This window comes from Hylobates moloch, unplaced genomic scaffold, assembly GCF_009828535.3.
Source record: "Hylobates moloch isolate HMO894 unplaced genomic scaffold, HMol_V3 SCAFFOLD_18, whole genome shotgun sequence".
Taxonomy (NCBI): Eukaryota; Metazoa; Chordata; class Mammalia; order Primates; family Hylobatidae; genus Hylobates; species Hylobates moloch.
The window spans coordinates 59,522,408-59,548,491 of record NW_026652293.1 but is presented as its reverse complement, the minus strand read 5'-3'; the positions used below and the strand labels follow the sequence as shown (position 1 = coordinate 59,548,491).

General features: G+C 46.6%; 1 protein-coding gene across 1 annotated transcript in view; it reads right to left on the bottom strand.

Moving 5' to 3' along the window:
• The window catches only part of STUM (stum, mechanosensory transduction mediator homolog), a 56,224-nt gene extending 37,715 nt beyond the window's left edge, over positions 1 to 18,509 (bottom strand). The window contains exon 1 of the mRNA XM_058430626.1: positions 18,151 to 18,509. Within this exon, the coding sequence (XP_058286609.1) occupies positions 18,151 to 18,352 (202 nt within the window). The 5' untranslated portion in view covers positions 18,353 to 18,509. The remainder of the gene's footprint in view (positions 1 to 18,150) is intronic.
• Positions 18,510 to 26,084: the final 7,575 nt, after the last annotated feature.

Sequence of the window (26,084 nt, the reverse complement as noted above, 5' to 3'; positions counted from 1 at the left end):
AAATCTAAAATCTGTTCCTTCATAGGAATTACTGATCATACAAGGTCCAGCAAATATAAAGATGTGTTTTGTGACATGGTGGCAAAAAGTCAGTTAAAAGGGCTCTTGATCCTGGATTAATTGGGACAGAGGGTTGAATTAGTGAAAGCAAAGTTTGATTTTTTTCTATTAAGAGGTTGCACTTTGAACTTATTCTGGAAAAATGGCACCAAGACCTTCTGGTACAAAAAAAAAAATGTGGGTAAGAGACCTGAATTGCTGAAATACTAACTTATTACTTTCTATTTTCTCATCACTGATATTATTACCTTCCCCACTCTGCAAGACTATTCCATTTTTAACTCATAGGTTTTTAGCAGTTGCATAAGCTTCTGCCGCTGTGATTTAGCCTGGCTGAATCTCTATTATAAAACCTGCTTCTCAGAAGTCTGCACACAAATCACACAAGAGGGGAAAAAAAATCAGAAGAACCCTACTAGAACCTTTATGCCTTTTAAAAATGTAATTGGCATGGCTATCAAAAGGGATTCTTTCAAGTAGATGATGCACTAATTTTTGGTGTCTTTTGTAAAGACTTAAAACATAATAGGCGTATTTTGATGACTTCTCATAACAAGAAATCATTGGGGGCTTTGACATTTCAAACAGTGAAGGTTCTTTCTGTGAATGGAGGAAGAGAAATCAAACCACGCAACTGAGGATTCCATTCCTAAGCAAGTGTCATTCTTCAAGGGAAGAGGAACAGAAGAAAGGGTGGTGGGGGACAAAAATGCAAAACAACGGGTCCTAGGGAGAGGGGAGTACACTGGACTGAGTAGTGACTTGCTTTCAATATCTTCTGTTTATCACAGAAAGAGTAAGGAGGAATCGCTGGTAAGCCCAGGCACAAGCAATGGGCTGGGCAGCTGTAGCACCTTCCAAAATGAAGGCTCCAGGTGAAAGAGGGAAATGACATTCTGGGAAGGCGGCGATGCTTCCAGCCATCTGGGTTTGTTGGGAGGAGAGCAGGCAGAACCAGGATTCTGCTGCTGGGGAATCCTCTGGGCAGGAGGTACAGCCCAGAGATCTCTGAGCCAAGCGTGGGCGGGAGACGGGAGGATTGGGGGGTATGCAGAACTACCCAGGCAGGAGCCGGGCAGGGAGTCACGCCTAGCACCTTCTCAAGTCTCCACCCCTCCCCCAACTGAGGCATCTCCTGAGCACTAGAGCCATTTGCAAGCTGGACACCCACACTTTTCAGATGGCAGGAAGCTCTGGCTCCATGTACTGGCTGTTCCAGAGCTTCTAGGAGGAAGACTGTGTTAGAAACCAACATCTTTAGGAAAACCAGGTAGAGGTGGGTGGGGATGAGAAGGGAGGGTGGGGGAGCAGTAGTAGTGCCAAGGCTGGTGGTTCAGGACCCCACAGTCTAGTCAGGGGTGCTAAAAACAAACATCTCTGTGTGACCAGGGGGTCCCAGCAGGAAGCAAAGGCTCTCACCGCCAGGGTCTTCATGAAGGAACTATACACAGAGGTCTGGGCAGGATGGGAGGCTGAAATGCTGGTGCCCAGCAACAGTAGGAGGCCATTCTCACCCTTGGGCCTGAGGGGCAGGGAGAGGGAAGGCTGTTGTTGGGCGGAGAGGGCTGGGGTAGTGGAAGGGGGCCGTAGAATGGAATTCGTGGTCACAGACAGGAAGTTGGAGGGAATGAGAAACCAATACCCCAAACTCTCCCTCCTTTCCTCCATCCCTACCAGTGCCTCCCATTGGCTAAGACACCCGGAAGCCAGAGGGCAAGGGGGCTGGTGATGCAGGCCGTAGAGGTCGGCCTCCTCGGGTCCAGAGCAGGATAGGGAAGAGCAGAAAATGCATGGGGGAGGGCAGGGGAGTGGGAGCCACTGGCCTACCTGTCAAGCCTCCTCCCCTGCCCACCTCTGCTAGGGCAAGGCTTCTTAGTCATTCAGAACTGGAATGCATGAGATGCATCAGGCTAAGTGCTGAGGCTCCCATCAACAGGATGAGCTGGAATGAGAAGCCGGGATTCCAGATCTCAGCCAGCAGAAGCCACACTCTCCTTGAGAAAGGGGCACATTTCCCAGCTCATTATCACTCAGCAAGTAGGGCTGGGATTCTACTGGGTGCCCTGCAGTGGGCCCTCCACTAGAGGAAGTCACACAAAAAAGGTATAATCAAAGAGATAAGACTAACCCACATGCTAAGTTAGAAAACTCAAAATTAGAGTGGCAGGTAGACCAGATAATCCAAGAGTAGATGCCTGGTTCTAATGCACGTTCTACCCATCACCCAACCACCAACCCCAGCCATTGCTGACTGTCTTCAGACGCATGTTAAGAATCACACTCTTTTCTCCCCATGATTGGTGGCAGTGCCACTCCCATGATGCTGGGAAGGGAACCCCATGAATAATAAGAAACAATGAGATGGAAATAGGCCTGGGAGACAAAGACACTCACCCACTCCCTTCCCTGAGTCCTCCTTCAAGAAGTGCTTTGCTTGACCTCCAAGCATTTCCTGAGGACCTACATCTTGAAACAGGGTAACCTAGCTCCTAAGTCCTCAGGGAAACTCACACAGAGAGATCTAGAACATCCTGGGGCATGAGTTGTATTGGGCTCAGAAGAGAAACTAGAAGCAAAAATAAACCACACTGTGGGCCCACCCAAGAGTGGGCCCAAGTAATTAGGTATCTCGCCAGACTCAAGACTTTCCTGAGTTTTCTTTCCCTTTAGCCCAAATCAATTCCCAAGCACTGAGGCCCTTGTTCTCAGGATGTATCAGCCTCAGAGTTCAGCCATGGGCAGTCGGACCCAAGACCACCCGAGCCTTTTGGCCAAGCCTGACCTGTGAGTGAGGGTGCATCAGAGCTCGCCACCCTTTCTGCCTTGAGCCTCAGAACCCCAGCGATCTGGGCCTAAGATGGTAATGTTTACTTTTTTCCCTTCTGAGTCAGGCCACAGGGCAATTCCTGGAAGGATTCCACTTGCACGTTCAACCCACATGACCTCTCAGAGCAGCCAAGGCAAAGGGGCAGTTCTCCCATGCCCTCTCGGCATGGCAAAGTCACTGGTTGTTGATTTGAGGTGGTTTCTTTGAGGTCCATGGACAACTTCTGGACTCCACACTAAGTCAAAAAGAGGAATAACGAAGAAAATGAAGACTTCTCCAAAATAGCTCTGCAGCATTGGGATCTGCTCTTGCTCTGGCTGAAGCATTCAGATTCCTGATCAGCCCCAAAGGAAGCCTGCAAAGGCAGCCTGTCAGATCCATGGGCCACTGAAGAGAATCGGGTGTGCACAACGACCCCAGCCTCCTGGAAAACTCACTTTAACTGAGTTAGTTCATCAAGCCTATGCTGATGGAGCAGAAAAACTCTTCATACTCCCAAATAGCTGCAATAAACTTTTGTGTGCCCTTAGGGTTTTAATAGTAAGGATCTCTAGAAAAATCTCCTTTGGGGGCCTGGGCCTTGCAAATCAATGCAACCTTGTGCCCTGACTTTTTTCCTGTGGTCCCCAGATAGCCCCTGACTTACTTATGGCTGGTAGACCTTATGGAAGTGATAAGAGAGAGGATGTGACTGGCTTAGAGTAGAGTAGTTTGGATTTAGGTGCAATCACTATATCTGAACTGTATGAGTGTGTTTGGCTTTTTGCCAAATATTTTAACTTTTTATTTTAAAATAGTTTCAAGTTGGCAGAAAAGTTGCAAAAATAATGCAAAGAACTCTGGTCTACGCTTTACCCAGATTCCCAACTTTTAACATTTCACTCCATTTGTCTTGCCATTCTCTCTCTCCACATTCTTTTTGTTTCTTTCTGAACAATTTGTGAATAAGCTGCTGACATCACGGCTCTTTATTTCTTTATATTTCAATGTGTTTCCAAAGAACAAAGATATTCTCTTATATATTCATAGCACAGTTAAACTTAGGAAGCTAAATATTGATACAATATTTCATCTAATCTGCAATCTGTATTCTAATTTTTGTCAATTGTCTCAATAATGTCCTATTGTGATTCTCTTTTCTTCCAGTACAGGATGTAATCCAAGATTATGTTTTATATATAGCTGTCATGTGTTTTAGACTACCTTAATATTTTATGACAATGATGCTTTTGAAGAATACAGGCCAGGTACCTTGTAGAACACCCCTCAATTTGGGTTTGTCTGATGTTTCCCCATGAGCAGATCCAGTTTATGAACCCCTGGCTAAAAGACAACAAAAGTGATATTGTGTTCCTCTCAGGATATCATATCAGTAGGTACATGATGTCTGCCCCTTGTTGATGATGTTAATTTTTAACAGCTTTATTGAGATACGATTTTTTTTTTTTTTTCAGACGGAGTCTTGCTCTGTCGCCCAGGCTCGAGAGGGTGTGCAGTGGCGCAATCTCGGCTCACTGCAACCTACGCCTCCTGGGTTCAAGTGATTCTCCTGCGTCAGCCTCCCGAGTAACTGAGACTACAGGCATGCACAACCACACCTGGCTAATTTTTGTATTTTTAGTAGAGACGGGGTTTCATCACATTGGCCAGGCCAGTCTCAAACTCCTGACCTCAGGTGATCCACCCGCCTCGGCCTCCCAGTGTGCTAGGATTACAGGAGTGAGCCACCACACCAGGCCAGAGATGCAATGTTCATATCATAAAATTCACCCACTGAATAATTCAGTGGCTTTTAGTATATTCACAGCTTTGTGGAACCATCACCACAATCAATTTTAGAACATTTAGAACATTTTCATCACCCCCAAAAGAAAGCTCATACCCATTAATGGTCACTCCCCACTTCCCCGCAACCTCACCCCCCACCCCACATACTGTCTATCTCTATGGATTTGCCCACTGTGGAAATTTCCTATCAGTGGAATCACACAATGCGTGGCCTTTTGTGACGGAGTTCTTTCACCTAGCACACTTTTTCAGGGTTCAGATGATGTTAACTGTGTTCACTCAGTCAAGATGCTATCTGGTTCCTGCACTCTGTCATGTTCCCTGTGTAAGTTAGAAGCATTCCAAGGGTAGACACTTCACAATCATGCAAATAAATATCCTGCTCCTCATCCAACTTCCCCTAGACTTAGATTTGATGGTTATTGACCAAACCAATCTTTATTAACAAGGTTTACTAAGATCGATCCCTTCCACCACTCCTCTGACACTCATCAGTGGTTAGCTACACAACTGGAAAGTTCACAAGGTAATTAGAGATGGTGGCCCCACTCTTCTCAGTAACATCATAACTGCTTCAACAAGTCCCCCACAGACCAGGCCATCTGTCCCAGCAACATCTCTCCTCTGCTCCAGTTCCTCCCTGAGTGGTCGGGGACCAAGGACTCCTCAGAGACACACATGCTGCAGGACAACACATCTGCCCTAATTCTGCATGCAGCCCTGAGAACTCTGAGCTAGGAAGGCCAAGAAGTGACAGGAAAGCCTGTGTCTCCTGGGGAAGGGCCCACTAGGTTAAAAGAACAAGGACCTGATCTTGATTCCACATTTCCTACCAGTAGTTAACATGCAAACGTACCTTCACTCCAGCAAACACCTACTACAAAGGTGCTAGTTGCGATTGGAAATAGAAGATAAGTAAAGCACAGCCCCTACCCTCAAGGAGACGATTTCTCATAAAAGGATTAAGACAACCAAAGAACCAGAATCTCAAGGAGAGCAAGAGGAACGTCATAAGTGACCTGACCATTCTGAGGAAGGAAGAGCCCACCTCACTGGCATGGTCAGGAAAGGCTTTCGGAAGAGGGCATTTGAGATGGGTCTTGAAGGCTGGGTAGGAGTTAGACAGCGATGATGGAGGAAGGTGTACCAGGTAGAGGGTATAGCAGGAGCAATGATGCTCCCAAATAAAGGCCTACATAAAGCGAGGGAAAGAATGGGTGAAGCTCACTGGACCCTCGTGGGTCCAATGTGGAATGTGAACTTGGTTCAGTGGACAATGGGGAGCTCCTGAAGAATTTCAAGGAAGGAGAATCTGATGATCAGAGCTGAGACATGAATAGAAATGTGCTTAATCTGCTAACAGAGAAAATCAAAATGGGAGCATTATACCACAGCCATTCTGAGATGTGACCCAGGGGACCCACTTCCATTTGATCTGCCGTAGGCGCTCCCTTCTGCAGCTTGGCCTAAGAGTGACACTTCTGAAACCAATGCAACATCCCCAACCAGGGCCAGAACTTATCCATCCCAGAGAGAGTGATTCACTTCATCACAAACATGCCCCACATTTCAACTTGTGCCACTGGCTCTGTGCTATTCCATTTTCATTGAGAATGTTTTCTGCTTGGTGACATGCTTCTTTTTCAAACGAAACAGAAAATAGAAGATGACAATCACCGAAACAATGTTCCATAGCCTGGAGGCTGCTCGCGTCTTGCCAACCAGCAACACTAATGTGAGCTTTGTCTTCTGAGATGTGGATTCCTGCACTGGCAGAACTTGGAGACAGCAACAGCAAAAAGCTTCCCAAACGATCACCCTTCCCCAAGAGCACGTGGATTAAGGTGTTCCTGTCGCATCAAACTTCCAAGGTTCTGGAAGAAAAGTGGTCAAGTAGTGAGGTCGGAAGCCAGGGCTGAGGAAGGAGCAAAAGGCTATAGATTTCCTAAAAGCCATTGAATCATATACTTTGTGTGTTTTTTTGTTTTGTTTGTTTATTTTGAGACAGTCTCACTCTGTCACCCAGGCTGGAGTGCGGTAGCGTGATCTCAGCTCACTGCAACCTCCACCTCCCAGGTTCAAGCAATTCTCCTGCCTCAGCCTCCCAAGTAGCTGAGATTACACGTGCCCGCCATCACGCCTGGCTAATTTCTTTTTTTTTTTTTTTTGAGATGGAGTCTTGTTCTGTTGCCCAGGGTGGACTGCAGTGGTACAATCTCGGCTCACTGCAAGCTCCACCTCCCGGGTTCATGCCATTCTCCTGCCTCAGCCTTCCAAGTAGCTGGGACTACAGGCGCCCGCCACCGTGCCTGGCTAATTTTTTGTATTTTTAGTAGAGACGGGGTTTCACCATGTTAGCCAGGATGGTCTCGATCTCCTGACCTCGTGATCCGCCCACCTCGGCCTCCCAAAGTGCTGGAATTACAGGCGTGAGCCACTGCGCCCCGCCAATTTTTTTTAGTACAGACGGGGTTTCATCATGTTGGCCAGGCTGGTTTTGAACTCCTGACCTCAAGTGATCTACCCGCCTTGGCCTCCCAAAGTGCTAGGATTACAGGTGTGAGCCATCAGGTCCGGGCTGAATCATACACTTTGAAAGAGTGACTTGTGTAGTATGTAAATATATCTCAATAACGTTGTTCTGGAGGGGCAAGGGTGGAGCAGTGAGGAGAAGGGTCCTGGTGGCAGGCATTGATGTGGTCACTGACAGGTCATGTGGCTGTGCAGTTGTCCTCCACAGTCCTCACCAGGTCTTCATTAACAGTGGTGTGTTCAGTCAACTGGACAAATATGAATTAACCCTCCAGGACAAGCCAGGCACTGTGACAGGCAGGGAGGCCCCGAAGCCAGGGTAACTGATGGTGAGATTGTGGGTCAGAGCCTCCACGTGGTAGGCTCACCCTTTCTTCTCTTGTCTGTAAATTGAAGGTATTGCAGCCGCCCTAAAGTTCTTTGGCCCTTGGAAAGTTGAACCATTTTCATTGTTGAGGTTTCAGGACAGGCTCTTCTCCACAAACAGCAAATTGCTCTTGGCCTCAGGGTCAAACTTCTCACACAACAGAGACCAGAGCTGGACTGAGTGCTCTGCTCAACAGGGGGCTCTGGCCATGGCCCCTACAAATTCCAGGTTCAAGGGCAGTCCTGGCCTTATCTCATTTTATTCTTTTCAAGAAAAGTTACTTCATCAATGTAATTTATGGTCTGTCATAAAATAAATGTGTGGTGAATCCCCGTGTCCTACCTTTTGATTAGGAAAATATGGTCTCCTTCCCATTGCCTCCGCTTTCCCCTAGGAATGTCATTTCTAGTATGTGCTCAGCCTGGGCCAATGAGACCCAGAACCCAGTTCTCACTAGGAAGTTCCCATGCCAAAGACACACCTGCTACCCTACCCTGCCCCAGATTGTGGGGCTTCAAGTGTGCTATAAACCACCACCAAGTGTGTGCCTCAAAGGTATATGGACACAGAGATTTTCAAACCCAGACCTAGAAACTAAACTATGCTCTAATTTTTATTGTAAAATAACTATAGGTAAAGTCTATGGAACATTTGTGCACACAAACACACAGGTGCACATCCACCCACCCACCCACACACACATACACACACACACACACACATTCAGTCACCACTTTGATGTTCCCCACAGCCTTTTACCAAACTGTAAAGTTAGCCTCAGAGACACATCCCTCGCACAGGCCCAGGGTTTGGGGAGTACAGTGGAGAAAGCTTCCAGCTGGTGTGTTGAACTGAGCCCTGGAGAACGTGTGCCCTTCCCCTTCAAGCCAGCACGTCACGTGTGGGAGGTCTGGTTGGGTGCCCAGTGGGAATTCCTAGGTGTCAGCTCCATGTGCTGCATGGAACTGAGCTGCTGAAAAAAGGTGGAAGTGCTTGTTAGTCACCCTGTCCACCCCCAGTTGCCACTCAGAAATACCCCAGGAATGATCCTGGGAACAAAGGGGATTTTGCTAATGATTTTTGTGTGTTGATTTTGTATCGCACAACTTAATTGTATTATATTCTAACATATTCTAACAGTTTTTTGGTGGAGTCTGCAAGGTTTTCTATATATAGGATTATGTCATCAGAAGTGACGGTTTCACTTCTTCCTTTCCTATTTGGATGCCTTTTCTTTCCTTCTCTTGCCCAATTGCTCTGGCAAGGACTTCCATTATGTTGAATAGAAGTGGCAAAAGTGGGCATCCTTGTCCTGTTCCAGATCTTAGAGCAAAGGCTTTCAACTTTTCACGTTGAGTAAAACGTTAGCTGTGGGCTTCTCATATATGGCCTTTATTGTGGTGAGGTATAACCTTTCTATACCTAATTTGGTGAGATTTTTTATCATGAAAGGATGTTGAATTTTGTCAAATGCTTTTGCTGAATCTAATGAGATGATCATATGGTTTTTGTCCTTTGTTCTGTTAATGTGATGTATCACATTTATTGATTTGCATATGTTGAACCATTCTGGCATCCTAGGGATAAATCTTAATCATGGTGGATGATCCTTTTAACGCATTGTGGAATTTGATTCACCAGTATTTTGTTGAGGATTTTTGCATCTATGTTCATTAGGGATATGGGCCTATAATTTTCTCTTCTTCATGTCAGAATGGCTTTTATTAAAAAGATGAAAGATAACAAGTGCCGGTGAGGATGTGGAGAAAAGGGGAACCCTTGCACATTGTTGGTGAGAATGCAAATTATAGGACTATTATGGAAAATAGTATGGAGATGCCTCAAAAAGCTAAAAATAGAATGACCATATGACCCACAATCCTACTTCTGGATATTTACCCAAAAAATTTGAAATGTGTTTATCCAAGAAATGTCTGCACCCCATGTTTACTATAGCACTATTCACAAAAGTTATGGAATCAACCTAAGTGTCCATCAGCAGATGAATGGATAAAGAAAAGGGGGTATATACGCACAATAGAGTATATTCAGCCTTAAAAAAGGAAAGTCTATCATTTGCAACAACATGAATGGAACTGAAAAACATTATGCTAAGTGAAATAAGCCAGGCACAGAAAGACAAATACTGCATGCTCTCACTTATATGTAGAATCTAAAAGAATCAAAGTCATAGAAGAAGAGAGTCGAATGGTAGTTGCCAGGCACTGAGGTGGGTGAAGGAAATGGAGAGATGGTGGTCAAAAGGTACAAAATCATGGGAGAAGTATGATTTTTTTCCCTTTTTTGAGTTCTATTGCACAGTGTGGTAAACATAGTTAATAATAGAGTATCGTACATTTCAAAGTTGCTAAGGGAGTAAACTTCAAATGTTCTCACCACAAAAAGTGTTAAGTATTTGAGATGATGGATACATTAACTAGCTTGATGTAATTATTCCACGTTGTATTCATAAATTATACCCCACAAATTTATATAATTAGAAATTGTCAATTTACAGTTTAAAAGTGCAAAGGGGATTTTGCTAACATTAATTGGTAACAACAACCTTTTCTGACCGTGGAGTGCTTTACAGTTAATGGTGCATCATGACTTTGTCAGATGCCCAAGCAGAGATTATTATTTTCATTTCACAACTGAGAAAACTGAGGTTCAGAGAGGCTAAGTGACCTGCTCAAGGTTCCATGCTACTGAGGAGTTAGAATTAGGTCTGAAGCCTCCTGGCTTCTAGTTTATCTCCCTTTTCATGATGCTTTGTGGCATCATGAACCTAATGTTGAACTCGAAATGGCACTTAATTTAGACCATCCAGGTCATTCTGTTTAGCCTGTTGCTCATCTCCCAGATGGCCAAGTTTACCAGTAAAGCATTGCCTAACCACTGCAGACTGGATGAAATAGGCCCCAGTAGCCCATCCTTTCCTCCATTAAAGCACACACTACTGTCTGTATTCATTAGCGTCTGCCTTCCCATTAGACTGTCAGCTCCTTGAGGGCAGGGACCACATCTTCTGTGACTTTGTGCCTCAGCTCTGAGCATAGACCTGGCACACAGTAGGAGCATGTTAAGAGTGAAATGCTGCTGAAGGCACTCAGAAGCCAGCCCTCCTCTGCTTAGCAAGCTATCTACACTTTATTGAGACACAAACTTCCCCTGTATCATCTGTTAACTGACCACTCCCGTGGCAGTTGGGTCCCTTGCCATTTCTCAGAAGGAATTCTGATGCTGTTAACACATCTATTTGAAATTACCCTTGAAATGGGACAGGTCCAAACTGAGATGTGCTATAAGTGTAAAATATACACCGGATTTGAAAAACTTAGTATGCAAAAAAGAAAATACATCTTATGAATAATGTTTATATTGATTATATGTTGATAATATTTTGAATATATTGGGTTAAATGAAATATATTATTAAGGTTAACTTCATCTATTCCTTTTTACTTTTTGTGATATAGGTATGTACTAGAAAAATTTTAAATTCCCTATGTGACTCATATTATATTTCTGTTGGAAAGTTCTGGCTTAGGTCCTTACAGGTCATAATAAGGACTCGAGCTTTTACTCTGAGTGACATGGGAGCCGTTAGAAAGTTTTGAGCTCAAAAGTAACACAATCTGACTCACTCGTGTTTAAAAAGTAGCATGCTGGTTGCCATGTTGCAGACAGACTGTAAGGGACATGAGTACAGACAAGCAGACCACGTAGGAAGCTACTGCAGTAATACAGGGGAATGTGGAAGCTTGAACCAGAGAGTGGTAAGAAGTGGTCAGATACGGATCAGGCTTGGAAAGCAGACCAAGAGGACTTCCTAACAGATTGGGCATGGGGTTAAAATAAAAAAGAGTCAAGGTTGACTCTCAGTTTTTGGCCTGAGCCACTGGGAGGCCGCCATTTGCTGAGATGGGGAAAGAGGAGGGAGAACCAGGTCTGGGGAAGAAGACCAGGAGTTTGGTTTTGGATGCGTTATGTCTAGGATGCCTTTTGGTTTCCAAGTGGAGACACTGAGAAGCCAGTTGGATACGTGACTCAGGAGTTCAGGGAAGAGGCCTGAGCTGGGGATCTAAACTGGGGAGTCATCATCATAAAAATGCAATTGAAAGCCCAGAGGCTGGGCAAGATCACTGCGGGAGTGAATACAGGCAGAAAAGAGAAGACCAGGGTCAAGAAGACCAAGCGCCCTGGGGAGCTCTAAAGTTTAGAAGTTGTGAAGAGAGGCAAAGGAAGCAGAGAAAGAGCCTTGAGGTAAAAAGAAAACTAGGAGGGAGTGGTGCTGTAGAAGCCAAGGAAAGAAAGCATTTCAGGAGGAGGGAGTGAGCCCCTATGGCCGGCGCTGCTGATAGGTCCAGGAAGAGGAAGACAGAGAACCAGCCACTGGATTTAGCAACCTGGAGGAGACTGGCGACCCTGGCAAGTGCAGTGTAAGCGAGTGATGGAGGAAAAAACATGATTAAAGTGAATTCACAAGAAAATGAGAGAGGAGGGATTGGAGACAACAAATACAGACAGCTCTTTCAGGGCATTTTGCTGTGAAAGGGAGCAAAGAAACGGGCACAGGTCAGAGGGGATATTCCATCAGGAGAGGCTATTTTTAGAAGATAGACAATTTCAGCATGGATGTGTGCTGCTGGGAATGAGCCAGTAGACAGGAAAACTGATGATGCCAGAAAGACTGGGAATTCTGATGCTTCCCCAGTCTCCAAAGAGTACGCTTATATTGCTTTTTCATGTTTTATCAAATTTAGACATCACCTATCCACTTTCTGCTGTAATACACACAAGCCAGCTTGCTTATATCACCCCTCATTGCACTTTTACTCTTGTTCCCACATGATTCCAGCAGATCACTATCATCTCACTGTCCCAACACATCAACTATTTCAGTTCATCTGTTGGTCACCTTGGTGCCTTTTATTTCTTGGTCTATTAACTACAGACAGCATCTCTTGACTCCCGTTTTATATGATTGGGGTATTGATGTCTCTACCCTACCATCTGCTGTTAATCCGCTTTGCATATGTCATGCTGGGACAATAACAAGACCAACAACCACAAAATCTCAGCAACTCAGGCTTATTTCTGATTCACATGCCATGCCATGGCCTGCTTCTGATGTGCTGTTTATTCTGGGAACTAGTTGAAGGGCATTCCCCATCTGAGACCTGCTATTTTCATGAGACAGGGAAAAGAACAATGTCAGAACTTCACACCGCCTCTTAACGTGTCTGTTCGGCATGGAATATGTCATTTCCACTCACATTCAATGGGCCAAAGCGAGTCACGTGGCCAAACCGGATATCAGTGGACAGGGGAGGAAGTATTCTCCTACAAGGACAGGCAAACCATATGGCATCAGGTGGGGGTATGAAATCCTCTTTCAGGGAGAACAGTGAATAATTGGGAACAATAATTTAATCTATCACAATTCCTCTTCTCTCTCCTTCTACTTTCCAACTTCTTTTATGTTGTCAAGCCAGAAACTCTTTACATACTCCTTTATAGCTATTCTTAAGTAGCCTTCAGTGCTTTGTTGTTGATTTTAGAAGTTGAAAGCCACTAAGCAGCATTTACATTATTATGACTAAGCAAATATTCTTTACTGCAGAGCCAAACAGTCCATATCATGCACCACTGTTCCAATGACAGACCCTATGGCTTAGAGCCTTTCTTACATTCCACCACATGCTCACATGTGGACCTTTTGGACTTCTTCATATTTAGGCTATCTCTTTCATAAGAAATTTTTTGTTTTTCCAGAAGTTTCTGAATATGTTTCTTTTTTCTTGTTGATAGAAGAAATATTTGTCTTCTACCTCATATCCCTAATAACCTCTAAATTTCTTCCCACTCCATTTATTGTTTGAACTCTTTTTTTCTTTTCGAAGCCGCTGACCTTCTGACCTGATTGGGCAAGCTGCTTCATTTTTGGATCTTAATGCTTTTGCATGGCTCTTTGTCTTTACTGCAATTACTAATTGCCTTCTGTTTTGTTTGGGTGGTTTTTTTGGCTTGCTTTCTACTTTTCATTATAATCTTAATTTTTTGCAGTGTCCTAATAATACTCTCTACTCTCTGAAATGTCCTTCTCTCATGTCACCTTCAGAGACCTCTTTCCTTCCACTCTAATGAAAAGTAACTACTCGCTTGTTCTGCTGAACAATTTCATCCTGGGGTTGCTTTTCATGGCTACTCTGTATAGGATTCACTGTTTCCTGAATCTTCATATCTCCTTTCTTGGTTTACTCCCTTACTTTGTTGAAAAACATCTTCAGGAACTTCTTTCAAAAGGTTTAGTAGGCTGTAAACTTCCTTGGTCCTTGCATCCTCAGGCCTACTTCACTTTTATATTGAATAAAGGCTTTGGACCAGATGATCTCTAATACCTATTCCAGGAGTATAATTCTAGTCTATATGTTATTTGTGGATAATATACTCTTTCAAGAAGACATTTAAAATAGTTGCTGCTCCCCAGGAATTTAAGATCTACTTAGATAGACAAAGAATAAAGTCTCAAAACAGCAACAAAAAATCTGTGATACAAAAGATGCCAGGAGGTAGGACATGATTAATCATCAGTTTGAGCCTTGGGTCTAGAGGAAAGAGAGAGAGAAGAAGCAGCGCCGGCCTGTGGTGCTCTTATTGAGCAAGCAAGACTTTAGCAGCAACAAAGAGTAGGCAGTGTGTTGGGGATAGATTGTCCCTATCTGATGTCCTGAGTCCAGTGGAGTGGTTAAAGGTCAGTGGAGGTCCTCCTCCCTTCGACTTTCCCTGTCACTGAGATATCAACATTTTCATTTCACCAAATCAAGATAGATATAATTTTTAAATATAAAAGTATAATGATACCCCTGACCACTAGACAAACTCTCTGGCCATGTCGGGGCATAACAGTGAACTTTCATTACAGGTATGAATAATCGTGTATATACTTATTTTTTTTATTTTTATTTTTTTTGAGACGGAGTCTCGCTCTGTCGCCCAGGTTGGAGTGCAGTGGTGCAATCTCGGCTCACTGCAAGCTCCGCCTCCCGGGTTCACGCCATTCTCCTGCCTCAGCCTCTCCGAGTAGCTGGGACTACAGGTGCCCGCCACCACGCCCGGCTAATTTTTTGTATTTTTAGTAGAGACGGGGTTTCACCATGGTCTCGATCTCCTGACCTCGTGATCCGCCCGCCTCGGCCTCCCAAAGTGCTGGGATTACAAGCGTGAGCCACCGCGCCCGGCCAATATACTTATAAACACCCTAATTGTTGGAACATGAAGGTACCAGTGGTGGTCTTTATTAGTAGAGTTTCACTGAATAGGACTAGAGGTGACTCTCTTTACTAATGTCCATTTGTAAAAATTGTTTTTCATTGTTTCAGTGAGGAGTTGGAGTGATCATAAATCACTTCTCCTTTCCAGCCACTCCCTAGGAGAGAGCACATCCCACTCATGATATGAGTGTTATCCCGAGAGCACTGTTGCTTGGATGGAGAAGGCACTGGGGAATTTTAAGGATGGGGCTTCTCCACAGCTGGTCCTGCAGACTGGATGGACCTGAGACACCTACATCAGAGGGAAAAAATAAAAATAAAAAACGAGCCTTCATTCAGCAAAGACTGCCCTCTCATCCAATCTAAAATCCAGGAGAGGACTTGCAGGGAAGGAAGTTTCCAGAAAAAAAGAAGAGATCTTTGGGCCAGTGGTCTGAGCAATTTCCAGAATGGGAGTTTAGTGAGGATGGCAAGTGCTTAGTACACGTGATAGATTTTCTCAGCAAGTTCTAACCTAACACTACTCCCTCAGGGAGGCTTTCTCTGAGCCCCCTTCCTTCGCCCCCAGGAAGAATTAATTTCTGCTACAACACTCTGTTCCTGCTGCCATCCTAGCACTTATCAAATTCAGACAAAGTTGGCCTCAATTTTCCTCAACAGTCTATGACATCCTGACTGATTTATTCATCATCACAACCCCAGTCAATGCCTAGCATGTGGTAGGTGCCTGTGTTGGTCAAATGAATGAGTGAATTGAAAGAAGCTGCATTTCATCAATGAGCAGAATCAGCCATGAATATTCAATTGTCCCAGGAGTTTCAGATAAGCCAGGAGGCCTTGGAGAAGTGGATCTGGGCCAAGTGGCGGATTTCCAAGAGCTGGGGCCATTTAAACCACTCCCGGGGAAGGGGGGGCAATACAACCACCTGCAAGATTGGTCTGAGCTGCTTTGTTGCCTGGGACTCCACTGCAGGTGGAGAGGGGAGCAGAGGGATCAAAAGCACTCAAGGAGCCTTTGCTTCTGAGTGGTCCAGAGGGCAGTTCTGCCCTGGCTGCAGCGACCCCCACCCAGAGATGGGACCAGTGCTCAGCTCTGCAGAAGAGCAAGATGGACCCACCATCCCCGGGAGAGTTTCCTATGCACCAGACACTGGGCTTTACGTAATCATGTTTCATCCTGTCAGCAACGCCAAGAGACAGGTGTGCCTGACTTACAGATGAGAACCACCACCAAGGATCAGGAATCCCTCATTCTGTGTGGAGAGGAGCAGGAGCCTGTGCACCCAGTAAACTGTACAATAGCAACCAAAGCAAAAATTAAAAAAAAAAAGCGCCAGGATTATGTCACTGAAAATTCAGAAATCTGTGCACCTACACCTCACCTGTTTTATTACTTTTGTGGTTTGCATATCTTCCCTTTATTTTCTCCTGATTTCTTATAATGGTTTGTTTTGTTTGTTTGTTTCACAAAAATCCCATAGGATTCTGATCTCACAAAGGGAAAAGCTGGATCCCCAGGGCAAAGAGCCAGGGTCAGCGGAATGGACGATGCTCTGCAGCCGATGCTGTCAATGCAGCAGGGCTAAGGCTGGGAAAGGCACCTAGTGAGGGGAGACCAGGGAGGGTACACACAGGTGCATGGGTGGGCAGCTGCTGTCTCCTGGGGCTGGTCTCCCACCAGGTGGTTTCCTCGTGCAGCAGTGACTTGGTGCAGCCCCTCTCACCTGGCACCAATGCATTTGTTTCCTCAAAAGACCATAGGGTGGCGTTTACATCACCACTTCAAAAAAAAAAAAAAAAAAAAAAAAAAAAGGTGAATCAAGATGCATGCTGGCTCAGGAGGATCTTCATATCCACCAGAGGGAGGGGCAGGCAGTCTCTTTTTACTCCAGCAGGTGAGAATTTCTGATAAAACTAGATTAACATCAGCTTGCCTCCTTGCAGTGTCTAAATGTGCAAAGAGAGCTGATCTGATGACACCAGCCAGGGGGACAGGCTGCTGGAGGCATCCCAGAAGAGAGAAGACCAACTAAAGACCACCTAACTTACTGCTCGGATAGGCTGCTCTGGCTGCAGCAGCCCCTTAGGGTAGAAAGACAAGTAAGCTCGGAGGGGAAAGTGAACGGGTCCTGCGTGGGTGGCTGTGGCCTTGGCTATCACCGCAGCAGAGGCCCCTGTTAAGCAGGCGAAGAGCGAGGAGACCGTGAGAAAGGCCAAAGTCAAACTGAAAACCCCTTCCAGCTGGCCTCTGCTCTTGGGAACTTGGAGCTATACGTTGGCAACAGGCTCGCCGACAGGGGCACGCTTTCTCCTGGAGAGGGCACTGGGGCGCCTGCCTCTTCGCGCGGGCACGGGAGGGGGGGCACCTCCCAGCACGCAGGAGCAGCCAGTGCCAAGCTGGAGGAGGGGAGGGGCGTGCAGGCAGAGACCTGGGGGTGGAGTTAAGGGAGGGAGGGTCAGGAAAACTTCTCATTCCCTGCCTCCCTTCACCCTCCCGCACCATCTCTGTAAGGGGCCTCTGCTTTAAAACGTGGGACATAGATGCCACCAGAACCCCTGCCGGCTGCCAGAGTCCTGCACAGAATTACATCGGCGCACTCTCTACTTCTCAGGAACAGAAGGGATCCGAGGGAGCTATGGGTTCATCTCTGGCCACATGCATCCAAACTAATAAAATCATCCCCCATCCCCCTGGCGCCCTGCGGGGTGCTGGCGGAAGTGCAGGCACCCCAGAATGAGGCGGAGGAGACTCTGGCTAGAGTTCTCGTTCCCACGCGGTCCGCACTCCGCGAACCAAAGGGGGCTGCAGGTATATCTAGCCCGGCTTGTCCCCTTTCCCCGGCTCAGCTGACTTCGACGCCCAGGAGTTTGATCCTCGCCGCCGAGGCCCTAGAGCTCCTTCTGACCCGACCCCATTCCTCTCGGAGAAATGGGCTCGCGGACGGATGCACACGACGGAGAGAAGGAGCAGAAATCGGGGCGCCGGGACGGGAGCCCTACTCCGAAGCCGGCAGAGCCATTCCGGCCGCCGCTTCGGGCTCCAACATTGGCCGCAAAGTTTCCGGCTCCTTGGGGCCCCGCCTGCGGGTCGGAGACCCCAGCGCAGCCTCTCCCCTCTGGGGTGCCCACTCCACGCGCTTCTGCCACCTGCCAGGGGACGCCAGGAGCGGGCGGTCGCTCGTGGTCGCAGCACTTGGAGCGCGCGGCCCCGCCAGGAGGTCTCCGGCCGCGCCCTTTTCTCCCCCCACGCCCTCCCGCGGCGGGGTCCGGGTCGCAAGGGTCGAGGCAGCCGTGTCTTACCCAGTCCCGGCACGAAAGTGTTGAGGAAGAGGCAGATGACGGCCACGGGGAAGGGCATGTAGGGGATGGCGGCGCGCAGGGGGCCCTTCTTCTCGCGGACCTGCACCACCACCCCGCTGGACGAGGACGCCCCCCGGGGGTCCGCCGCCGCCACCGCTGCCGCCGCCGCCGCCGTCTCGGCGTCTTTGAGCGAGGGCTCCATGGCCGGGCGAGCTCTCAGGCAGCCGGGCAGCACAGCCGGAGCTGGCGCCCAGCGTACGGGAGCAGGAGACTGCCGGCTGCGGGCTCCGGGCTCCGCGCCGAGCTCAGGCGGCCGCTGTGCTCCGTGCGCCGCGCGGCTCGCGGAGACTCCCGCCCTCCGGCGTCCCCACACGCCCGGCGGAGGGGCGGAGAGGGCGGCGCGACACCCGGTGACAGCGCTCTGACGCCCCTCCTCGCCAGGCCCCTTCCCCGCCCCCTCCCCCCAACCAAAACCACCACTCACAAGGAATGGAAAATCAGGGCGAAGGGAAGGCAGTGGAAGAGGATCGCAAAGGGAACTGGTTGCCTAGGTGCTGGAAGGGGTGGACACACCTCGCCCTCCCAGACAGGTGAACTAGGAACCTTGACCACGAAGTCCCGCGAACTGGGAGTGTGTGCTTGGCTGACACCGTCGGGAAAGCCTCGAGGCTGAGTCCCCTGATCTAGAGTAAGCCTTTGGCCAGGGACATGGAGACAAGGGACCGCGCGGCGCCTGACACGTAGTCGGCCTTCAGTGCATTGAGATTTAAATGATTTTGTTTGGGGCGAGCGCAGTGGCTCCCGCCTGTATTCCCAGCACTTTGGGAGGCCAAGGTGGGAGAATTGCTTGTGCCCAGGAGTTCGAAACCAGCCTGGGCAACTTAGCCAGACGCCCCCCCCAGCTCTATTTTGTTAAAAAAAAAAAAAAAAAAGTGAATTTGTTTCAAGTGTCAGAGAAAAAGCAATCCTGGGATCGGATCGATAACAGAGGAAACAGATTTTCAAACACCAGGCCAGGTCTCCGCAAGACTAGTTAAAAGATGGGACACTTCCCTACACACACGCACCAAAAGCAGAAAGAAATGCGCCTGTTGCAGGCATGTTGGGAAGCGTTCACCATCCCCTGAACTATGCTGGAGGAAACCTGAGCCTTTTGAGCCCGACGTGGTGGTTAAAGAGCCAGTGAGGACACAGCGCCGTCTGGCGTTAATAATGGGGCAGTTGGTAGAAGCAATAGCCAGCAGCTTGAGGTCCTGTTTTGAATTCGATTTTCTGAATAAGGCTGCCTTCGCCTTCGCACCTGGAAAAAGTAAACGGATGAAAGTTACCTCCTCTAACGTTAGGGAGGGGTTCAAGTCTTCGGAATTAGACAGTCAGCAAATCGTCTGAATAATTGGAAGGGTGCAATAGCCTCCCTTCAGGAATAATAGTAATTAATATTATAAACAACCCAGGGTCTCAGAAGAGGCTAAAAGAACATGGGTTATTGTATAAGTCTCTGAATAAAATAATTTTAAAAGCAAATGGCCAGGGGTTAGTGATGATACTGATGGACACACACATGCATGTGTACACATACACACACACACACACACACACACACACACGAGTCATTAGCTTAGGTTTGGCAGTCAGAACAACAGGGTTAAAAATTTTAGTCTTTGTTCAGCCACTAATTACCTGTATGGCTTAGAAGAACTCGCTTAGCCTTTTCGGGCCTGGAGTTACTGTGTTTGTTAAAATCATAGCAAGATTCCATTTAATACACACTTATTGAAGGCCTACTAAGACTTAGATTCCAGGGAGAGAGAAATGAGTAAAATCCAGCCTCTGCCTCCAAGAATCTAAGAAATGAGCTGAGAGATACTGACAACTACAAAGATAGACTTACAGAAACAGTGAGGAATGTTGCAGCTGTGATGTGCCGGAGGTGCTGCGACAACATGGACCTATCTGTGAAGCCAGCTAGCGTGGGGGAGGCCTCGGGGAGGTGTCCCAAAGAAGGCGATACTCAAAGGGACTTGAGCAATGACTACAGTTAACTATTTGCAGATTTGTTTTACTTTCAACAAACATTTATTTATCCAAGCACTCTCTGCCAGGCATCATTCTAAACCCTTTACACATTTTAACTCTTTTAATCCTTACCATAACTCTACAAAGTAAGGATTATTTATTTCCCCATTCTACAGATGGGGAAATTGAAGCACAGAGAAGTTAAATAGGCTGCACAAAGTCCCCCACTAATCAGTGGTAGAGCTGGCAGCTGAATGCAGGCAATCTGGCTCCAGAATCAATTCTATATAACCATTATTTTATTCAGAGACCTAGAAAATAACCCACATTCTATGAATATTCTTTTGCAGAGCACTTGAACTGTCTTAGGGCCAGTCAATCATTCCTCCTGGAGAAAAAGGATTTCAGGGAAGTCAGTGGATTTGCATCCCCCAGTTTTCCAGATGATTTGCTGAATATCTTGGATGTCAGAAAGACATCCAGGCAGCACAACAAAATATACAAAGGCATGGGAGCCCAGGGAAGTAGGGATGATTCCAGGAATTGCAGTGTGGCTGGCACTAGGGCTTGTGTAGGCAGAGACAGGAGATGGATCTGGTGGGGTGGACAGGCATCTAGTACTGAATGGCAAAGGAATTTGGACTTCATCTCGGTGGTGGCGACGCAGAATCACTGGAACATTTTAAGCAGGGGTGTGGCATAAGTGTTCCAGTTACTATCACTATGTCACAAATTACCCCCAAATTTAGCAGCTTAACACAACCATTTTTTTCTGATCACAAATTCTGTGGTCAGGAGCTTGGACAGAGCACATCAAGATAAGTCTTCTTTGCTCCTTGTATCTGGAGCCTCAGCTCGGGAGACTGAAATGGCTGACAGCTGGAACAGCCGGGGCTAGAGGATCCACTTCTGAGAAGAGTCTCAGGAATCTGGACTGGGGTAACTTGAAAGCTGGGTCAACTAGGATGGGTCAGCAAAGCGCCTACACATGGCCTCCCCATGTGACTTGGACTTTTCACAATACGACAGCTGGCTTCTGAGAGGGAATTTCCTGAGAGGAGGCCCCCAGAGAATGAACATTGCAGGACTGGTGGAAGCTGTGTGGGCTTTTCTGCCCTAACTTTGGAAGTCACACAGTGCCACTTCTGCAGGGCTTTACTGGTCGATGCAGTCACAAGCCTGCCCAGATTTCATGGGGGACACCCCGCCTCTCTATGGAGGGGTGTCAAAGACTTGGGCCTAGGCTTTAAAACCACCACCATTATGAGATGTATTTGTTCACAGTGTGGAAGATGGGCTGGAGGATAAAATCAGGTCACATGCTTATGTAGAGGCTGAGGGGGAGGAGGACTCTTCCTGACTGAAAAGGACTGAGAATGGGGGAGGGACAGTTCCCAAATGAAAACTAGATATTAATAGCAGACAAGGAGGAAATGAGTTTGAAGGTTCTGAACACATCCGAGAGGTAGCGGGGACTCATTGATTAAATGGCCAGCATAGACAATTGTCTTGATAAAAGTTGGATATTGAGTCAAACTGAGAATCAAGAAAGCAATTGGGGCTGCAGATTTGGGAGCCATCAGCATACAAATGGTAGTTAGAGCGCTGTATGCAGATATGGAATTTAAAAAGTCATAGAGGCTGGGCGCAGTGGCTCATGCCTGTAATCCCAACACTGGGAGGCTGAGGCAAGAGGATCGCTTGAGCCCAGGAGTTCAAGACCAGCCTGGGCAACATGGCAAAACTCCATCTGTACGAAAAATACAAAAATTAGCTGGGCGTGGCGGTGCACACTTCTAGTCCCAGCTACTCAGGAGGCTGAGGTTGGAGGATCTCCTGAGCCTGGGGAGGTCGAGGCTGCAGTGAGCCGTGTCGCACCACTGCATTTCAGCCTAGGCAACAGAGTGAGACTCTGTCTCAAAAAAAAAAGTTACAGAATTTCTGTAATTAAGCAGAAAGAAAAAAGGAGAGAAACGAGGTTTACATGGAGAAACACTAACAGTGTTTCATGGAAGCCAAAACAGGAAGATTTTAAGGAGGATGCAGTCAGCAGTGTCAAATTCACTGAAGGGTAAGGTAAAACCCCAAGAGTGCCCTTAGATTTGGCAGTTGGGAGATTTAACTCTCTGGGATCCTAGCTAAAATGTCTCACATGCTATGTATCCCTTTTCTAGGAACGTGTCCATTTCGTGGAAGTTATGGAATTTGTTGGCAGAAAACTTTTTCTACTTTCCTCTTATCTTTTTAATGTCTGTCAAAGCTGTAATGATGTCTCCTCTTTCATTTCTGATATTGTTCATCTGTACATTCCTTTTTTCCTTACCACTCTTGCAAGAGGTTTATACAGCATCTACTTGACATTGTGATTGCAGCTGATGTTTGTAGGAGAGTTTAAGATCTAAGGTATTTCAGGGAGGAAGAGGCTTCCGAATAAAGGTTAAAATCTTAAATGATCATCTCAAAAAATCAGACACAAACGCAACAGGGGAAACAGACCAAACAGTCCATTACATCAGCCAAATAATACATCTGGGCCAAGCATTGGTTCATGAAGATAAAAATATATTTCTTGGCCTTGTTCTGTCATCAGATGAATAAAGTACATCAAGTTTTGGACATTTTTTAGCTAAAATAAAAATTTGCTGAAGTCAGCTTCCAAACTGCATGAGGAATTCATATTCCAACCAAGTGGCTCCTTTTTGGCAAAGACTGGTATCATAGCATCAGCAGTGGAAAGACAAACTTTGTTTGAAGCTCTGAGCCTTTGAAAAAGTTTTTTAACCTCTCTGAGCTTCAGTCTTCAAAATTGTAAATAATACCTAGCTCATTTGTGTATAAGAGGATTAAGTGAGATAATACGTATAAGGCACTCAATAAGTAAACGGCAACTGAATCAGAAGCTTTTTCATGCCAAGTGATGGAACACAACTCAGATTTAGTTTATGGGGAAAAAAGTTTGGATGTAATGGCTTTTTGATGTATCAACTTGGCTAGGCTCAACTCTAGCCCACAGAATTCCCTTTCTAGTTAGTTTCCACTTATGTTGGGCCAGTGGGAATATTCTTGCTCAAGAGTTGGAAGACAGAAGGGAGGCAGCAGCCATTTTGTAGTATTCACACACCTTCCCTGAGGTATCTAATCAAATACAAATCTGGGTGTTTCCGTGAAGGAATTCTGCAGATGTGATTTAAAGTTCCCAATCAGGGTGGGCGTGGTGGCTCACACCTGTAATCCTAGCACTTTGGGAGGCTGAGGCGGGTGGATTGCTTGAGCTCATGAGTTCAAGACCAGCCTGGGCAACATGGCAAAATCCTGTCTCTTCAAAAAATACAAAAAATTAGCTGGGTGTAGTGACACGTGCCTGTAGTCCCAGCTACTTGGGAGGCTGAGGTGAGAGGGTGGTTTGAGCCCAGGAGGCAGAGGTTGCAGTGAGCTGAGATCACCGTACTCCAGCCTGGGTGACAGAACCAGACCTTGTCTCAAAAAAATGAATAAATAAAACAAAGTTCCCAATCAGTTGACTTTAAGTTTATCAATGGAACCTGGGCAACGTGGCAAGACCTCATCTCTACCAAAAAAAAAAAAATTTTTTTTTAATTAGCTGGGTGTGGTAGCACATGCCTGAAGTCTCAGCTACTCAGGAGGCTGAGGCAAGAGGATCACTTGAGTTCAGGAAATGGAAGCTGCAATGAGCCATGATTGTGGCTCTGCACTCCAGCCTGGGAACAGAGCATGACCGTGTCTCAAAAAGAAAAAAAATAAAAAAGTTAATTAATGGGAGATTATCATGCGTGGGCCTGACTTAAGCTCCTTAAAAATGGGCCTTCTCTGAGGGAGATCCTCCAAGTAGCTGCTGGGTCAACAATTGCTCTCCTTTCCCCTTAGAACTTTCTTCCTGACTGAAGCTGAAGGACATCATCAAGCTTCAGCTCTTGCCATGGGCTTCCAGCCTACTTGTGACCTTCCCTTGTGGCTGCATTCTGTAGAGGAAAAGTTAAATATTAAATTTGAACTCAAATGAACATAGACACAAACAATGGTCACTAAGCCCCAGAACAGATTGCATGAGCCCCTTGAGGCATTCACCCAGCAATGTTTCGGAGAAATCTGCTCCTGTACGTTAGTTATTGAGAAACAACGGACAGCTGCAAAAACAAGTTGAGCTTTTTGTGTTCCTTGAGCCCAGTCACGATGGGCCCTCATGACTGGGCCTCATGCCAAACAACTCATTACAAAAGAGCTAGGGTCCCAGGCCGTGCTGAAGCTCCATGAGACCTCTCCTCGTCTATGCACAGACTGGCGGCCGACTCTGGAACCCAGACTGTTGCTTCCTGGTCTAGTGATCCTTCCTCCATAGTCTGGTGAGCGTAAATATACATATACATATCTTTTCCCTTCTCCCCTTTCCGCTGCAATTTGCATTTTATATCATTTGCTTGTTATATCTGTATTGCTATATACGTGGGATAAAGGTTGCTTACTCTTAAAAGGTATTGTATGTCTTTTCTTTTCCCCTCGTGCGTTTCCTGCACAAAACATTTTTTGGCATCACGAACAGGATTCGAAAATAAAAGTATGCTGCTTTTTGGCTGCAAGGACAGGAATGGAAGCTCAGGGACTTCCCATATCCCAGGATGGGAACTCCCCCAGTTTTCCCCTTTGGCAATTAAATGGTCCAGGGGAACTGGCCTTGTGAGAACTGGGAATCTAAATCAGTGCAATTTGAACCTTTGGCTGTGTGTGAAGTGCTGCAGGGGATTCCAGTCGGCAAAGGAGATGCCAAGGAGATCTGGCGTGGATGGTGCTTGTTTACTGCTTATAAGTTAATGTGTCAAGATAGGGATTGGTTGCTATAAGAAAAAAGTAAGCTGGAAAAGGAAAATGCTGACTTAACTTCTAGGCTGGCTTTGGCCCAATGCCAGGCCTATGTCCTGACTGATCAAGCCCAAAGCTACCAGGCTATTGCTGAAAACAGCTGTCTGGGTGACCTGGTACAAGTATAAGAACAGGCAAGGCAAGGTGGATAGGCAGAAGGTACAGGTAGCTCTTGCTCGAGCAGGCCCTGAGTGGGACCCAGACACATGGGATGGAGATATATGGGATGATGATGAAGAAGGGACCACTTACCCCTCTGACGAATAAAGGGAACCTGCTGAGGCCAGACCCTGGAGGTGGCCACGGGCCGTAGAGCGGGGGCGGGACGGACAGATGGTCTGGAGAGGCACTGTAGAAGACTTTACCCAGCAGGAAATAACAGACATTTTACAAACCTTTGGACAAAAGGGAGGGGAAAGTGTAATTACTTGGTTGGTTCGAATTAATGAACAGGGTGCCAATGGCATTAGAGTGGACTCAGGGAATGTTCTAAAGTTTGTTACCCTCTCGTGGGTACCCAAAATTCAGCTGGCTCTTTGAAACTGGGCCACTGGACCCCACCCTACTAATGATGAGGGAAATGTTTTAGATGAAATATCTTTGTGGCAATTGGCCTTCAATGTGGCCGGATGGAAATATTCCACAAAGGGTGCACGGCCAGATGAGGGAAAGCCCTGGCATACACTTAAGGAGTATGCTATGCGGTTAAAGGAGGAGGCCATGAAAACAGCTGTGGTACTGGGAGTGGCTGATAACATAGAGTCAACACCCTTAAGTCCTACAATCTGCAATAAGATTTTAAAGATTGTTCCACCTGCTTATAGAAGGGTGTTAACATCTTTGTTATTTTCCCATACCGATACGCCCACACGGGAGGTACTGGAACAACTAGGTCAGCTATAGGACTTGGGGGATCGGATGCCCTGTGGGGAGGAGAGGATTAAGGAGCGGGGCAGACAAACCCAGGACCAATCTCGGGTTAGTCGGAAGGATATGTTTGCAGATTTATTAAAGGCAGGGGTTCCCAGAGAACAAATTGATGG